The sequence below is a fragment of the Anser cygnoides genome, chromosome 1 (assembly GCF_040182565.1).
Source record: "Anser cygnoides isolate HZ-2024a breed goose chromosome 1, Taihu_goose_T2T_genome, whole genome shotgun sequence".
Taxonomy (NCBI): domain Eukaryota; kingdom Metazoa; phylum Chordata; class Aves; order Anseriformes; family Anatidae; genus Anser; species Anser cygnoides.
In genome coordinates this window covers 70,930,594-70,949,088 of record NC_089873.1, presented here as the reverse complement: position 1 = coordinate 70,949,088, position 18,495 = coordinate 70,930,594, and the positions used below count along the sequence as shown (strand labels likewise).

Sequence of the window (18,495 nt, the reverse complement as noted above, 5' to 3'; positions counted from 1 at the left end):
ATTTATATATGAGAGGTGTAGTACAAACATAATTTAAGTTCTGCAGCTGTTTAAATGAACTGTTTCAATCGTAGGATCATAGAATGGCTTGGGTTGGAAGAGACCTCAAAGACCATCCAGTTTCAACCCCACTGCCATAGGCAGGGATGTCACCCACTAGATCAGGTTGCTCAGGGCCTCATTCAGCCTGGTCTTGAACACCTCCAGGGATGGGGCATCCACAACTTCTCTGGGCAACCTGTTCCAGTGTCTCACCACCCTCTGAGTAAAGAACTTCTTCCTAACATCCAATCTAAATCTTTCAGTTTAAAACCATTCCCCCTTGTCCTATCATTATCTACACGAGTAGAGAGTCCTTCTCCATCCTTTTTATAAGAACCCTTTAAGTATTGAAAGGCTGCAATGAGGTCTCCCCGGAGCCTTCTCTTCTCCACACTGAACATCCCCAGGTCTTACAGCCTTTCTTCATAGGAGAGGTGCTCCACTTCTCTGATCATCTTTGTAGCCCTTCTCTGGACTCGCTCTAACATGTGCACTTCTTCTTGTACTGGGGGCCCCAGAGCTAGATGCAGTACTCTAAGTGGGGCCTCATAAGGGCAGAGTAGAGGGGGACAATCACCTCCCTTGACCTGCTGGCCACCCCTCTGTTGATGCAGCCCAGAATGCAGTTGGCCTTCTGGGCTGCAAGTGCACACTGCTGGCTCTTGTTGAGCTTCTCATCTACCGGAACCCCCAGATCCCTCTCCGCAGGGCTGCTCTCAGTAGGTTCTTCTCCCAGTCTATACTCATGCCTGGGATTGCCCCATCCCAGGTGCAGCACCCTGCACTTAGACTTGTTGAATCTCATTCAGTTCATGTGGGCCCACTTCTCCAGCTTGTCCAGATCCCTTTGGATGGCATCCCTTCCTTCTGTTGTATTATCTGCCCCACTCAGCTTGGTGTCACCTGCAGACTTGCTGAGGGTGCACTCAATCCCATCATCTATGTCATTGATGAAGATATTGAAAAGCACTGGTCCCAAGACAGACCCCTGAGGAACACTGCTTGTCACCAGCCTTCACCTGGACATAGAGCCATTGACCACTACTCTCTGGGTGCGACCTTCAACCTTATCCACCGAATGGTCCACCCTTCAAATCCATATCTCTCCAATTTAGAAATCAGGATGTCATGTGGGACTGTGTCAAAAGCCTTACAGAAGTCCAGATAGATGACATTGGTCAGTCTTCACTAGTCAACTTATCCAGTCACTCAATCATAGAAGGCCACCAGATTGGTCAGGCATCATTTACCCTTGTTGAAGCGATACTGGCTGTCTCAGATCACCTCCTGGTCTTGCATGTGCCTTAACATTGCTTCCAGGAGGATCTGTTCCATGATCTTGCCAGGAACAGAGGTGAGGCTCACCGGTCTGTAGTTCTCCAGGTCTTCCTTTCCACCCTTTTTAAAAATGGGAGTGATGTTTCCATTTTTCAGTCACTGGGGACTTCATCTGACTGCCATGACTTTTCAAATATGATGGAGAGTGGTTTGGCAGCTACATCAACCAATTCCCTCAGAACCCTGGGATGAATGTCATCTGGCCCCATAGACTTGTAGCTGTTCAGTTGCATCAGGAGGTCCTGAATCTGCTCTTTGCTTACAGCCCCCGCCTAGAAGTTCGGGTACTCGAGGGATGTGGGAAGCCTGACTGCCAGTGAAGTCTGAGGCAAAGAAGTTGTTAAGTACCACATCTTTCTCCATTTCTGTTTTTACCAGTCCTCCATCTACATTTTTCAGAGGTGGTACACTCTCCATTTTTAAATTTAAAATGTGTGATTGTTTAGACCATCCTTATAAATTTTGTAAGAAGTGTGGCTTTATGTAGCGGTTTTTTTTCAACTTCATTTCTAAGGAAATACTAGATAATCAGGAAACTAATTATCATGAGTTTCTGTTGTCATCAGATCAATTAAACTAGCACTGTATATTTCATTTAATTGAATCTAAATTTTGATATTTTTTTATAAGCAACCAGTAAACCTATGTCTCTTGGATTAATTCTTCTCATCTGTTTTTCTAGCAGACTATTGTTAAAATAATATGGATGTTTTCTCCCAGTAGCATCAGAGACTTCTTGACATTTTGGAAGCAGAGAAGGAAGTCTTATCAGAAAAGATAGAAGAAGCTTTGATGCAACAGTCGGAAAAACATAAGGTACTGCTTTTATTTACAAAAAAAGGAATCTGGTCTGCTCTGTAGAATTTGTGGGGAATGATCCTGTCACAGTTATTGACAGGAAAAGGAAGCTTTCTCAAGCAATAGACTGAAATGATTTTTAGCCACTCCTCTATTATGCATTGCAGTTTAATTTTTCATAATATTCACAGGAAGTGCTGGACAAATGTTTGGATGAAGAAAGAGAAAGAAGTAAGGAAGCTGTGGCAGCTGCTATGAAGGTATCTCTTGTTAAGTAGTAAATGTTCATTTCATTGAAGATCACATATGTGTCATAAATGCCAAGTTCAGCAAGTCATTTCATAACCAGATTTGTCAAATGTTATGTTCTCATCTGTGTTTAAATGAAAGTGTAGATCTAGAAAGGATTAATACATCTGCTGTATATTATGCTTTCATAGAGATAGTCTATGTAACCTACTTTCTTCTATTTAAGTTAGCCTCTGAATTTATTTATTACAAGTCAGAATGTTGCAGTTCAGTTGTTGGTGTTACCTAAATATCTGTTTTCATGGTCTTTCAATTAACAACATCAATATCTCTTCATTTGAAGAACTAGGTGGAAGAGTCAATTGATGATCTTAAGACAGTTAGCATTGTGCCTTATTTAACTTCTGTTAAATATGGTGATTTTCAATGAGGATAGATATTTAAAATCACCTGGAAATATGAACATTTCAACAAACTATGTTTAATTTCTAATACTGGTATAGAATCCAGTATAAAATTTCGGTTGTTTGTAATGATCTGGGAAAATGAGCAATGTATGTTAGCTAGCACAGTTGGTTAGGCTATAGTAAAATGTCATGTGTATCTTCATATGTGGTATACACACGCTGTCTGAGCACCTCTCTGAATAACATTCAGTAACACAAAAACCATATATTAGGTGATTGATATCTAGGGGAAAAATGTGTGTATAATAAAATATCTTAATAGGGCCTTTTTATTTTTGCTTACATTTTTATTATATTTTATAAATGTCAAATAAAAAAAAAAACAGGTTCCAATGAACTACAAGAAACCATTTTATTAGTAAGTGTAGGTATTTGAGGAACCCAATATTTATTGCCATTTATAACTTTACTTGAGTAGTTCCAAGATCACCACCAAAGGACATTGCACTGACCTATAAGCTCATTAAAATGTGGAAGGGGGTTTCCAGCCAATGTTTGTTTTGACCTTCAGCCTGACATTATTTATTTGTAGATGTTATGCAATGACATATTGTCTTTCTGATAAATATATTTGCGAATGGTTCAGCACATATAGAGCTGTGCATTGTCCTTGTTACTTCAGATTCAATATGCTTCTTCTGAAGATTTCATGTAATGTTTGAATATAAACATTGGAAAAAAAAAAAAAAGATGAACAGTGTTTCTTTTAGCTTGTGTAGCTAAGGAGCTTTGGGATGGAAGACATATTTAAGTATGTTTTGGATACTTTGACAAAGACAGTGTTCAGGCTGCGTTTGGACTTCGTTAAATACTTGGAGATAAGAGCCTCCTGTAGGAGGTCCATGACGTGCGATTAAATATCACCTACACTAACATGGTTTCTGCTCCATGATTTTTGTGTTCACATTAATCAAGCTAATTATGATACAGTGTATTCACTAGGTGGGGATTTAAGATCTGTGCTTGCAACTCTTTAATTCCGTAACTGCCAAGTCATTGTCCAGTGGTAATACCTGCTTAGTAGCACTGTAAGATAGACATAAGTTCATAGTTTAGAAGTATAAATATTTGTCTCATGTCTTGCCAACTCATTAATCTCACTAAAAGAAGTCATACATATGAGTTTTGCACCCATGTTGGCTATTTTCATCATTTATTTCTGCTTCTTTTGAAGGCTGAAAAAAAAATAGTGCAGGAGGCTGTTCTGAAAGCAGTAGAGGAGGAAAGGAGAAATATGGAGAAGATTCATGAAGAAGAAAGAAAAATGTGGGAAACAGAACGCGACAGACATAAAGAGAAAATTGCCCAGGCTGTTCGAGAAGCAATGCAAGAGCAAAGAAAACATAATCAAGTTAGTACATTTTGGACCTGTTCAGTGTGCTTAATGTCTTTGTAATGTTGTGGTAGTATTTCTTGATAAGTTATTTATCACTGCACCTTTGTGATATTTGAAATGCACTGCAATCTTCTTGGTTTACCTTCATCTAGACTGTGTATGGAGAGAATTTGGCACATTCAGAAAATTAACTACTGTGACCTTTTCAGGCGTGTGTATTGAAATGAGATTAATTGTGCACTGTAAATGCCTGTTCTTCTCCACTGACTTCAAAAAGAGCTCAAGACAACTAGCTCAGATACTGGCACCTACATTGTAGATGGTTTATGTGACTTTTGTATATATATGGAAAAGAAGTTACGTCTATTCCTTATTATCATGGAATTCCATTGTCTCAGAAAAAGAAGTTTTTCTAAGACAAAAAAATTGAGCAGGTACAAAATAAAGAGGGTTATCAAAATTGGAAACCTAAAACATTAACGAGCCAGAAGTGTTTCTAGAGTTATTTCTTAGAGAGGTGCTACTATAGGGACAATTGTATATCACAACACAAATTAAGAAAGACATTCCCTCTCAATTGCCAGTATTGTATTTAACTGGACATCAGGAATTACAAATTAAGTATATTACAATAGCAGCTAAATTACTCTTCCAAAAGTTAATTTTGTAGTCTCTGCTGTTGGAAATATTTGGGGGAACAGTGTGTTTTGTTGGTGGCCTACTTGTTGAAAATTCTTCAGACATACTGAAGATATTGAAACATATTAAAGATATGTTTCATCCAGATGTTAGAATTATATGTTGCTGTATTTTTTAATTAACAAGGTCTCCTGAATAACAACAACAACAACTAGTTTTGAATTTGAAGTAAATAGAAGTAAAATAGCATATCATACTCTTTGGAAACAGATTCCTTTCCAGTATTTAACAGAACTTTACATTTCCCTTTCAAGTATTTAACAGAAATATTCATCTCATACCTAACTAAATTCAGCAAGTTATCCTTTGGTGCAAAGCTGTTATTATACTCTGCATCTGTGTTGCTTACATTTCTAGTGTAAATAAAATTACTTTGTATGTAGCCGGTTTAGTTTTTTGCATGTAAAGTTATCAACAGATAAGATGTCAGTTTTCAAGGTAGTAATTTAGCTATAATGATAATCCTTCAAGCACTCAAGCTCTTTACAACAAAAAGATAAGCAGGTGACTTCAAAGCTAAATTTAAACTAAGAAACATTGCTCATGGTTTTGTTACAATAGGAATCCTTTAGACTACCCAGAATAAGAATCGTTAACAGTAGTGTAGAGGAGCTGTTAACAGAAAGTCTCCCTTATGAGCAATAAAGTAGTTGTGTACTACAGTAAAGAAAAAGACTGCAGTTTTATAGCATGTGGAACTTGAAGAGATTAATTAAGAATGTGCTATTAATTTCATGTGCTGTTTAGTGATGTCCCTAAGGCAGATAATTCTGTGTCCTGTAATTTACTGTGGAAATCTGTGTGTCTTGAACAAAACCCACTGTCTATAGAATAAGAAGTTTAAGGAGAGTTCTGAGGTATCCTGAACATTTTTGGGTGAATGGGTCCCATGGCTGGTTGTGTGAGGTCAGCCAAGGATCTATTTTTATGGATTTGGGGAGCATGTAAAATGTCTTGAGGATGGGAGAGTGGAGGAATAAGTTAATGTAGTGACTCAGGCTAGGTTTATATTCCCTGTGGAATGTTCTGCTGGACTTTCTTCTTGTTTTTGATATGCCTTTAAAGTTATCACAGGGCAGGATAATGTTAGTAATTTAGTATGGATTAATGCATTCTTTCAGATAAAATCTTAAGTATACTGTGATAACACTGCTTTTCTGAGGAAGAAATTCAGGCCCTCAAAAGGGCAGTTTTTTTCAGATTAGGATGCTAGCTGATCAAATGATTGATGGTATTGGAGTATTGGAGTATAATGTTCTTATTATGATGCTGAGTTATTGGAGAATGTTGTGATTAATTCTCCCTTACTAAATATCTTGCTCTTGATGTAGCATTAGTTAATTCAATTTTTTAATACTGAGTAGCTCTGACAACTTTGACAGTAACAGGAATGATTTCTCTTAGTTACAATATATGATTATTTCTCCTTTGAACTAGGTTCATTTTTCAAATACCTGATCTGAATACATTAACTTAAGTAAAATGCAGATTTTTCTTGAGATTTCCAAAGTTCTCTCATATAAAAATACAGTGTGTTTGAAGGTAAGCTCTTTAATCTCTGATTAATGAGTGCAAGTTCTTTAGGGAGGATGGTCTTTCACATAGAATGTTGTTTTTTACAAAAATTTTCTTGTTACCTCTACCAAGAAATGGCTTGCCTTCTTCTGTCATTACTCTTATAAACATACTACAGCTACTAGAGATCTGTAAATCTGACAACAAATGTCCTACAAAGCTAATGTGAAAAATCCTAAGGTGTCAGATGTGACTTTGGTTTAGTGCTGAAAAACACTTGGAACTACAGACAAGCAGTTTGTCTGCTGACATTTTCTTTTTAAGCCTTGTACTCAACATATTTACACTTTTTCCTTAAGATTTTTCTTTCAAGAGGTATAACTGAGCTATTCACTTTCTTGCAATTATTGTTTAAAAAACATAATCTGTCAAGTCAGCTCTGTAATTGCCAGGAGTAAAACATAGTCTAACATTTTGGACAATGAAATGTAAAATTGTGGTAATATAACACTTGCCTCATTTGATTCTTCATGCTCTGTTGTATAATTCTTTGTGCTTCCTGCTTCAGATTTGTCACCAGATACTATTATTATGTTTAGTACCAAGTAATGAAACAATTGAGTTTAGATGAATGCAAGTGAACATGCAAAACAATCTCTCCTTTTGGTATTAAGCATGTAAAAATAGCTTTAGGAACATTACTGTTATTTCAAGAAAGAAAATGTTTTCTCACCAATGCATGAGTTTGGAACTCTGGAGAAATCGAGCAAGAAAAGAGAAGTCTGACTTGTTTTTAAGAAAACCATCTCCTCTTAGTTTATCTTTTTTCAAATTATCACCAAAGGGAAGAATCTATATGTGAGAAAGAAAAGATATATTTATATTTACAAGTCTGTCTTTTTCTTTTTTTTTTTTTTTTTTTTTGGTTTTATATCACATTAATACTTTTGTCACAGAAACCTAGATTAAAATTGAATTTTATTCTGTTGCAAGTTGGCTTTACTGATTTGAACAGCAACAACAAAAATATTAATCAAGCATAGTATTAAAGAAGAGGAATTTTCCTTTGCTAATGCTGTATGTCTGCAAAATTGAAAGAGAAAGACCAGAAAGGGTCATGTAGGCTTCTGCAAATAAGTGAGACAGAATAGCTTCCAGTCATGACAGACACAAGTAACTCTAGGAATGCATAATGAAAAAAATCGAGGGCATGCAAAATTTGATAGTTATCTTCGAAAATAAAACCCATGTTAGAATCTGTGTGGTCAAATTATATCAATATTAAGTGTTTTGTTACCAAATATGCAAAGTAAAGGTAAAATTACAGTGAAAATAGCAACTAAGACATTCTTAGTTAACATTTCAGATTGATAGAACAACTTTGGCATAATGTCTTCTCCTTTTTAAAAGAAATTAGAGGATTAAAATTTCATGAATATATTAGTTTTTATGAAAGCTTTGACTGTTTCAGTGGCTTGAGGTCTTTATTTGGAGATCTGGTGTTTTTATAATAAATTGAAGATACTATTCCTTGAAGCCTTGTAACTCTGAAGGGATAAATGAGAATATTACATCACCAAGGAAATGGACAAAGTTTTTTCTAGAATACTGTCTCCAGAGGCTGTAAGGAAAGTCCGTAAACCTGTTTCCTTTTGGTTGAGATTGGCAGCACCTGCAGGTTTTATACATGTGTTATCCAGGTGCTTAGTGCTTTTAGAAAAGATATCTTGTTTTTATTCAGAAGATGGTTCTCAGGTTTGAGGAGGGTGGGATTACATTTTAAATTGGGGAGAATAAGCTTTCATTGTTGAGAGAAGCAAGTAGTCTTTTAATTAAAGATAACATGCATTTGCACAGTTACTTCATGATCCTTTTACAGCACATTAGAAATCATTACAGGTGAGAAGTACATATGTTTAGCAGACTAAATGTAGGCTGGAATGTCTTCAGTATTTTTATTCTATTTTTGATATGTTGTACATTTGTTTTTTTTTTTTTTTTGGTTGGTTGGTTGGTTGGTTTGGGGGTTTTTGTTTTGTTTTGTTTTTCCAATGGTAACTTCCCTGCAGGGAGGGTTTAATCTATCTAGTTGTTCTCTGTGTCAAGAGGAATGCTTGAAATAGAAAATTCTCCCACTAGAATATATTATCTAGAATACTTTTTTGAATAAAGCAGTGGTTGCCCTGTAGATATAGAGAATCTATAAATTTGATTGAAGCTGAAGCTTTTCCTATAGAATTTAAAATTGCAATGAAGCTCCAAGTGAAAGAGACAATGATCAAAGATTATTTTCCTCCTACTTAGTTTTACTCTTTGGAAAAAAAAAAAATTAAAAAAAGCCCAAAAATCTTTGGGGATGTAATATGAGAAGATCAATACAAATTTCAATGAAGTAGGAAGGCCATGTTCAATTTATAATTAGAGGTTAATGCAGAGTAGCTATAACAGTAGCTACAGTAGCCATAACACTACCTTGCAGAGAGCTGTCTGTAGCTTTCTGTATAGTAGTGCTAAAATTTCACAGAGCTAAGTACTTAATCACATAAATGGGGTGAAATCTGGAAGAAAAAAAGTTAAGATGCTAAAGACAATTGATGCATCACAATTTTGGTCTTTAAAAAATTCATTAAAAGTGAAATGAAAGCTAGCAGCTGAGGGGTGAGCCTTGGATTTTCAAGTCCATGACATAGCTTGAAATTAATAACTCTCCAAAAAGCACTCAAAACAAAGAATCACCTTAGTCATTTCCTGAAGGCTTATATTTAAGATGTTATTTATAATCTACTGCAGTTTACACTGATCCTCAAGGGAAAACGAGCCTGAATTCATCGTTTCCATAATCCATGCAGGAGATATGCAATAGACTAAAGTGTTTTGAAGACTGTAAATAATTAGAAAGGAGGAAAAAAAAAAACTTTATTAAAGGAAGTAACATAAAATCTGCTTCCTCTTGGACATGAGCAAAAGCACTAAGGCAAAATGATCTTACCAGTGGGAAAGTATTTCAGGAAAACTTAGGCTGTAGTTTCATTCAGCCAAGCCACAACTGAGATATACCGATATATGAAGAAAAAATATTTTTGCATGAAATGTTAACTAAAAAGCTTGAGAAAAAAAAAAAAAAAGAAAAAGCTCCCAGTAGTCTTTGATGAGCAAATCTGCAAACATTCAAGACATTCACACTCCTGAGGGTTTCTGTGTTGTTGTTCTGTGCAAAACTATAATTTCTATTTTATTATCATGGAATGTCTAATATAATTTTACTGGCAAACATCCAAATAACTGAAAAAACTTGATTAGTTAAAAATTATTTTGTACTGTATGGACTTTAAAGTATGTTTAATGTTTTTCCATGGGTTTATGAGTACTAGTATAATGTCATTTCTCAGAAGGTAAAAACAGAAAATCTAGAACACACAAATTATGAAAAATTAGTGGTTGCTTACCTGCTACGTTATTAAAACTTTTTTTGGTATTCATGCTCATGTGCTTAAGGTAGTGCTTCTGTTAATAGTTTTGACAAGTCTGAATCAATTTTGTATTGAATGTCTTAGGGATTTCCACACACAGTCATATGTAAGTGAAAACATGAAAGTGCTGGCTCTATGATTAAAGAACAGGCTTTCTTTTCTATAATTGCTTAACTTAAATTATAAATAGTTGAAAATTATTGTCTGTCTAAATACTTTTCTTCTCATATACTCTGCATTTGAGAAGTTTGGAAAAAAAGTAATAAACTATTTTGTCTATAAAAGTTATTTCCCACTTTAGCGTATTTTTTTATATGTGTGTGGGGGAGTTGATTAGCTGTAGAATGGCCTTTCCTTAGCTGTATAATCTTAAAAACAAAACAAACCACAAATATGTTGGTGTGTGAAATCAGGACATGCATAATAAATATTTTGGAAGATAATATGAGGAAAGAAGAAAATATGTGGGGATTATGCATTCATTTTATTCTCTTTATTGTCAAGACATACTACTTTTTTGCATATAGATTCCTCAACATATTTTTTTAGGTGTCAAAACTATGGGAGTTTGCTCATTGGCACCACAGTTTCCTTATAATTTTATTTATTTATTTATTTATTTATTCATTTTTAAAGAAGGTTTTAAGATATTGTGTATTGTGATTGTGGTGGTTTCATCCTGATGGGTAGCTAAACTTCGTCACACCACTCTCTCACTCCTCCTCCTCAAAGGAAGAGGGGGAGAAAATATCATGGACAAGGGCTTACAGGTTGAGATAAGAACAGGGAAGTCATTCACCAATTACCATCAATATACTGGTAAAGTCTGGAAAAGTCTTCTGCATGCTGACTTTAACCATGTCTGACTTAAGAAGTACTTTCTAATAGTTATAACCACAGACATTATAATTTGAGGGTAACTATTTTCTGAAAAACCACTAACGTTGCAGTCTGTGGTTGCATTTCCTAGATAAAATTTAGTACTGCCACCTGATCCTTGTGTGGAAACAAAAGAATTTTCCTATAAAATTGCAAACCATTATGTGTTTTCCGTTGTTTTTTTGTAATACTGATTGAGTGCTGGTATATAAAGTACACTGTTTCTTTCTGTCTTCCTGCAGATATATGTATAGATTCTAGTTATGTGGTTGTGATTCCTAACATACGTTTGAATATGATTTGTCAATTGAGTATTTTTAAAATTTTTATTAGTTACTCTAATCTTCTAACTGATGTCAAGCATGTGTATATGAAAAGTCTTGTAAAGAAGCTACTTTTAGCTATAATTAATAATGTGGCCTTTGATCAGATATTAAAAAAAAATATTAAAAAAAATGAAGTGCAGTTTGTGGAGTGTTCACCCTCAGCTTCTCCTGAGAAACTGGGCTTTTTCTTTTTCTTGAATAAATTAAAATAATATTAAAAACCTCAAATAGTGCTATACCCTTTTTAGCTGAAGATGAAATAGGGGCAAATTTTTACCATTGCAACAAAAATCTAATTTAGGAAAAAGTTTAAGTGTGGATATAGCATAACAGGGAAGAGCAAAAAAATAAAAATAAAGGAAAATTAAGCACATACACTGAGAGGATGTACATGCAGTTAAGACTTTGTTGAATAGTAGCGATAGGTAATACCAGAATTTAAATCATTGTCTTATCGGTTGATAATTTAGTGTAATGAATAACAGAAAAAGAGCAAAGAAAGATGATGGCTTTGAATGCTTAGAGGGTTTTGTTTGTTTGTTTGTGAAAGGTAGTATAGAAGAAGGAAAAACGATCACTGATTAACTCAAAGGGTAGGGCAAAAATATGTGTGTTGGCTAGGTGACTGCATGAATTATTTATCTTACAGCAACTCATGTCTACTTCAGTTCTCCTTCTCCAAGTGTCCTGAATGACAAATACAATATATATGCTGTGTTCAGCTGAGATAGAGGTGTACTGCATAATCACCTACTTTGGTGCCCACTGCCACCTTACAAAAATGACAGGATTGGTATTGCACAAACTGCTAATGACAACGTATATCCTGCCACTTTGAGTGTCTCAAGAAACAATATGTGTTGAATGTTTGCTGAATACTTGTGTGCTTATTTTCCTGATTTACAATCTCTCTCATTAACAAATAAACTTCCTTATTGAAGCCTACATTTTGCCTTAGATGAAGTCTTGGAGATCTGTTGCTCTTTAAACCTTTCTGAAAATTAAATGGAAAAGGTAAAAGAATTTACTTTCCAGTTTGTCAATACCACAGCAAAGCTGTCTTTTGATATCCTTGAGCCTTCTGGCGTTTTCACAGAGGCCTATGTTTGCTGCTTGTGAGCTGCAAGTAAAAGAAAGTACAAACTGAATCATCTAGTTCGGTATTGTTGTTAGTGGTTGTAGTGGCTGGTTTTTAAGACAAAAGCCTAGGAAGAAAACTGTGTTTTCTTGTATTGCTTGAATATCCTTGCCACTAAATTCAGGAGAGATGGGTAAACTCCATCGAGAAACAGACATTCAAATCATAGAGAAACAAAACCCTGTAATTCATGCTAGAGTATGGTCGGCAAAGCTTAAACTCCCAAAATGAAAAGTGTTTTGGAATATAGTCCGGTAAATGCAATTCTTGGTATGAAACCCACTTACCCACTTAGGTAGGAGTCTTTGTCAACAACCATGTGAGGCTATCTAGTCTGATGGCTGCATGATCTGCCTATTGAGTTACCATTGCCATGACTGACTGTTGAGATAATTTTCAGGTGATAAATATACTGAATATGTATTTGAAATAATAAGGTGTCAGTTTCAGCTTCATTATGTGCCCTATATTAATTTCTATTATGAAGTAATAGATGTTGATATAGCTGGAAGGTAGATCTACTCCTGTTGGTCAACTAGAATGTGAGAGATGAAGCAGTGTTTACTACGTGCACTTAAAATTAAATATAGTCTGTGGTATGGTAATTGATGTTACTCAAATTTTGAGGCATCCATTGTGCAATTAGGAAACCTATATAAGACTTAAGAAAGCACAGAGATTGAAGAGCTGGTAATAGCTGTTTAAGGTATTGGTTATTCCCAGAACCTGTTGGAATATGAATTCGCTTTTTGAAATATTGGGATTTGGGGATATCTTCTGGTTCAGGATTATTCAAAACTTTCTGAACTTCCAGATGCTGGGAATGATGGACTAAAGACTATGATGGACTAAAGAACAATGATGGACTTGTCTGAATTCTTGTCTTTCACTTTTTGGAATTTATAGGGAAGCAAAGAGGATCCTTTATATCAACACCAAGTTGGTCATGAGTGTTGATCTGCTTGAGGTAGGAAGGATTTGCAGAGGGATTTGGACAGACTGGACTGATGGGCCAAGGGCAAAAATATGAGGTTCAACAAAGCTAAGTGCTGGGTCCTGCACTTGGTGCACAACAACCCTGTGCAACAAAACAGGCCGGGGGAAGAGTGATTGAAAGCTGTATGGCAGACAGGGACCTCGGGGTATTTGTCAATAGCTGGCTGAACATGAGCCAGCAGCATGCCCAGATGGCCAGGAAGGCCAGCCATCCCAGCTTGTATCAGAAATAGCATGGCCAGCAGGACTAGAGAATGATTGTCCCCCTGTACTTGGCTCTCGTGGGGCTGCAACTCAAATACTGTGTTCAGTTTGGAACCCCTCACTGCAAGAGGTGCTGGAGCATGACCAAAGAAGGGCAATGAAGCTGGTGAATGGTCTAGGAAACATGTCTTATGAGGAGTGGCCGATGGAGGTGGGGTTGTTTATCATAGAGAAAAGGAGTCTCGCGGGAGACCTTATCACCCTCTACAATTACCTTAAAGGGGCCTATAGCGAGGTGGGGGTTAGTCTTTTCTCCCAAGCACCAAGTGATAAGATGAGGAAACAGCCTTAAGTTACTCCAGGAGAGGTTTAGGTTGGATATTAGGAAAAAATTGTTCACTGAAAGGGTTGTGAAGTATTGGAACAGGCTGCCCAGAGAAGTGTTTGAGTCACCATCCCTGGAGGTCTTCAAAGATGTGTGGATGTAGAGCTTAGGTTTAATGGTTTTGGTTTAATGGTGGACTTGACAGTGCTAGGTTAAAGGTTGGACTAGGTAAGTGTCTGTGATGTTAAAAAATAGTATTTTGTATCACCTTTTTTCTCTTGAATTAAGTCTTGATAATGAGTAAAAACTAGCATAATTATGGTATGCTTTGTTTATTGCCTCAACAGGACTTTATACAACTTTGCTTTCACTTTTATACATAACTTCATAGACATCAGAGGCTGTTCTTAATTTTTGGAAATTGTCACTGTAAATGGAAAACAATTATTTACTTTTTTTTTAATCTTTTAATATTGCTGTAATAGAATAATATTTCATAAATGTATCTATAGTGGTTTCTTTTTTCTTGAGATTTCTTCTTTTAACAGACCTTAAGAATTTCATTGTATTTTTTATTTGGACCTTCATTCAAATATTGTTTTTTTTTTAAGTTTCAAGTAGCCTGATATTAAGGAAAGTTAACATACATTCATTGTTTGTAAGTATTTTATTAATGTAGGACTTTCTGCATAATAATATATAACACCTTATCAGGTCTCTAATTTGTCTTTGAGTTTAATGGAGTAAATGACTGCATTAGTTTCCATTATAATATGAAACAGAGTCTTTGGGACCTTTTGACAAATTAAGCTGGCATGAGAATATAAGAACAGAATGTTTCTATAATGTGTAACGTTCTGCTACTTTTTTCTGTTAGTCATGCCAGAGTTCTTTAGTGAAAGAGACCCTTGTCTCAGGATTTTTCTTTGTAAAGTGTATTAAAATATATAAATAAAAAGATAATAATCTTAGTAATCTTTCACAACTATGATTTTCAATATTTGTTGTGTTTCTGAACAGTGAGGGGTATATAGCTGCACAGTTCAAATTTGGGATTTTAGACTCTTATATGCAGCAAAAATATAGTTCTGCAGATACTATTCAGTTTGGGTTTAAAAGGAGTAAAAGGATAAATATCTTATACCTCTAAAGCCTTAGCATTCCACCTGTTCTTCCAAGTGAATCCTTTCAATACCATTGAGTTCCTGCAAAAATATTTTCTGCGAAGAATTGTAAAACACCAAGAATGTGTAAGTTAGCATTCTGAGATTCTGTATTTAAAGGTGTCACTGCAGTTTGACAAATGTTTCTTAAACCAATAAAGTAAACAAAGCAATAAAATGCTTGTCATGTAAGCTCTCAAACATTTATCGTTATGTATTTCTCCTTATTTTAGCCATTATCCCTGTATAAATAAGTATCATGTTTTAACTGAATACTTTAAATCAAATACTGTAAGTTTTGCAGCAAAGTATTTTTTTTTCTTCTGAACCAGACAATGTATGTACAAGGTAGACTCAGTCATTCTGACAAGAGCTTGAAGCCTGTTAATAATTAAATTAAAAAATAAATTAATCCATCATTGATTTTTATGTTTTTATTGAAGTGATAAAAAATGTGGGGGTTGTGTTTTTTGTTTGTTTTTAACAGTTTTTAGCTTTGCTTTCTGTGTACAAACTGTGTTGCTTAGTAAGCATTATTCTGGTAGAAGATTTAGTTGATAATGGATCATATCTGATATGAATTGAGGATATGAATTGTGGTTTGTAGAAGAAAAAAATGTGATAACCTTATAATTTCTATGAGTATTTGAAACAGCTTTCAATTTTTTTTCACCTCTGTATTTTTAAGGACTAGAACTTCATGCAAAAAAAAATGCAACTAAAGTAATATTTCTGAATAGTTATATTGTTATATGTTATGTTTCTGTTCTATAAAAACAAAAAATAAATTCCATCCTATTAAATTTTGATTGCAGCTTACTATTTATTCACTAACAGTGAATGCAGTAAGCAAGCTTAAGTCTGTTGATACTGATTAGTGGAAGTACATCACATCCCTGCTTCGTTCTGCAGGTGCGCTGATAGTATTTCTGCTACATCCACTTTTGAATGTCTAGCGTAAAAGCATAGGAATTACAAATGCCATTATTTGACTTCTGAGAAATGAAAATTGCTTCAAACAATCAAACATCGGAATTCTACTTTAATTAACTACCTGTTCCCAAGGCCCTATGTCAGACATGAAATTTCAGCTGAGGTCCACTATTTATTCAATCTATTATTCTGTATCCACTTTCAAAGATAATGTATGGTGAATCCCGTGACTTTTCTGATTAGTCTTAAAAATAAATAAATAAATAATCCTCTCTTTCTTTTCCCTTTTTCCTTTCCCCTCTCTCTTTCCTCATCCAAATAATTTAACACATACTGTGCCATTATTTTTACTGGATGTTGTGTAATTTTCTTATAATATTAATTTTTTTTATGTTTCAGGAATTTTGGTTGTCATCTCATGTTCCTGAATTTTGAAAACAGAACTCTTGGCTAAATATTGTTGTTACTTATTTCATGAGTGACTTTGAGACGCTGGGACTTAAAGTTTAGGACAGTGAGTTTAGTCCAGGAAGATTCTTCCTTAGCTGATAACTTATGCAAATAAGTTGTACTGGAGGTGATTTAAGTTTTTTTATGGTTTTTTTTTTTTTTAAATTTTTTGTGTTTTAAGTTGTTCCCAGCTTTCTCTATTATATTGTACTTCTAGTACTCAATCAGAATTGATTTAGGGTCATGCTAATTTGGGGCAGGGAAGTAACTATTATAGTTAAAAAAAAAAAAAAAAAAAGTCCTGATAAACTTCTACTAGGAAAGAAAAGGATGAGCTGAATTACATTTGTGAAATATTTGTAATATTTACACTTAACATGTTTTCCTTTTACAAAGGAAATTGTCAAGGAAGCATTAATGGAGGAGCAAAAACGAAGTGAAAAGGCAATCGAAGAAGCTGTGAAAAGGATGAGGGAGGACCTGGTGGAATATATTAAAGAACAGAAAAGGGTAAGTTACCAGTGGCTAAAGGGTTTTATTTCCTGGAGTGAAAAATTGATGAAGTTTATTAATCCTGAAGCCTGTCTTGAAATACACAGAAAAAACATCCTGGGGATGTTCAAGCAAAGGTTGGACCTGGTGTTTAGGGACATGGTTTAGTGGGTGACATTGGTGGTTGGGGGATGGTTGGACCAGATGATCGTGGAGGTCTTTTCCAACCTTAATGATTCTATGTTTCTCTTCACTGTTGATATATAGATCACACAATTTTGAATAGACAGTGAGATTGTCTAGATTTCCCAAATCAGATTATTTCAGCTGTATCTGGGAGAAAAATAAATAGGATTTTGGTTACAATAAACCTATATTTTGTTTGAAATGACAGAAGAAAAAGTCTTCAGTTGCCTGCTACAGAGTTTCTGTAAATTTTCCTTTGTATATAAATGGACTTGCACATCATTTATTACTCCTTCGCGGGTACACCATACTTTATAATCTTGTTTATATTAAAAGTATGTGAGGTCAAAGCCTGGAAAAAAACAAACAAACAAACAAAAAAACTCCCCTTTTGCAGCTTCTGCCATTTCCTCGGGTCCTGTCACTGTCCCCAGAGAGCAGAGCTCAGCGCCTGCCCCTCTGCTCCCCTCGTGAAGGAGCTGCAGGCCGCCATGAGGCCTCCCCTCAGCCTGCTCTGTTCTGGGCTGAACAAACCGAATGATTTCAGCCGCTACTCATACTTCCTGCTCTCTAGACCCTTCACCATCTTTGTAGCCCTCCTTTGGACACTCTCTAATAGTTTTATTTCATTTTTATACTGTTGTGCCTAAAATCACACACAGTACTCAAGTTGAGGCTGCACCAGTGCAGTGTAGAGCAGACAATCACTTCCCTTGACTGGCTGGCAATACTGTGTCTGATGCACCCCAGGATGCAGTTGATCCTCTTGGCTGCCAGAGCACACTGTTGGCTCGTATTCCACTTGCTGTTGACCAAAAGCCCCAGATCCCTTTCTGCAGGGCTGCTGTCCAGCATCGTCCCCCGGTCTGTACGTATAGCCAGGGTTGTCCCTTCCCAAGTGCAGAATCCGACACTTGCTCTTGTTAAACCTCATATTGTTGGTGATTGCCCAGCTTTCTGATTTGTCAAGATCTCTCTGCAAGACCTCTCCACCTTTGATGGAGTCAACAGCTCCTCCCACTTTTTCATCTGCAAACAAAAACACCTAGTCCTACATCCAAGTCATTTTTCTAGTTGTATGCTGGACATTTTGTCCAGAAGGATATTGTGAGAAACAGTATCGAAGGCTTTACAGAAATCCAAAATGATAACATCAACTGGCTTCCCTTGGTCAGCTAGATGGAAAGGAAATTAGGTTTGTTAAGTAGCACCTTTGCCTCATGAACCCATGTTGGCTGTGACCAATGACCTCATTGTCCTTCAGGTGTTTTTCAGTAACTCCCACAATAATTTTCTCCATAATTTTACCAGGCACTGAAGTGAGTCTGACAGGCCTGTAATTACCAGGGTCTTCTTTCTTTCCCTTCTTGAAAATTGGAATAATTTTTGCCAGCTTCCAGTCAGCTAGGACATCCCCAGATTCCAAAGACATTTGAAAAATAATTGAGAGAGGTTTTGCAATTACATCAGCCAGCTCCCTGAGTATCCT

At 35.7% G+C, this 18,495-nt stretch overlaps 1 protein-coding gene across 23 annotated transcripts in view; it reads left to right on the top strand.

Moving 5' to 3' along the window:
* Positions 1-18,495, top strand: part of CCDC91 (coiled-coil domain containing 91) — a 221,690-nt gene that overhangs the window by 118,742 nt on the left and 84,453 nt on the right. For all 23 annotated transcript variants that reach the window (XM_048052773.2, XM_048052791.2, XM_048052778.2 and 20 more), the window contains 4 exons: positions 2,104-2,196; positions 2,370-2,438; positions 4,069-4,245; positions 16,725-16,838. In XM_048052773.2, coding sequence (XP_047908730.2) covers positions 2,104-2,196; positions 2,370-2,438; positions 4,069-4,245; positions 16,725-16,838 — 453 coding nt within the window. The remainder of the gene's footprint in view (positions 1-2,103; positions 2,197-2,369; positions 2,439-4,068; positions 4,246-16,724; positions 16,839-18,495) is intronic.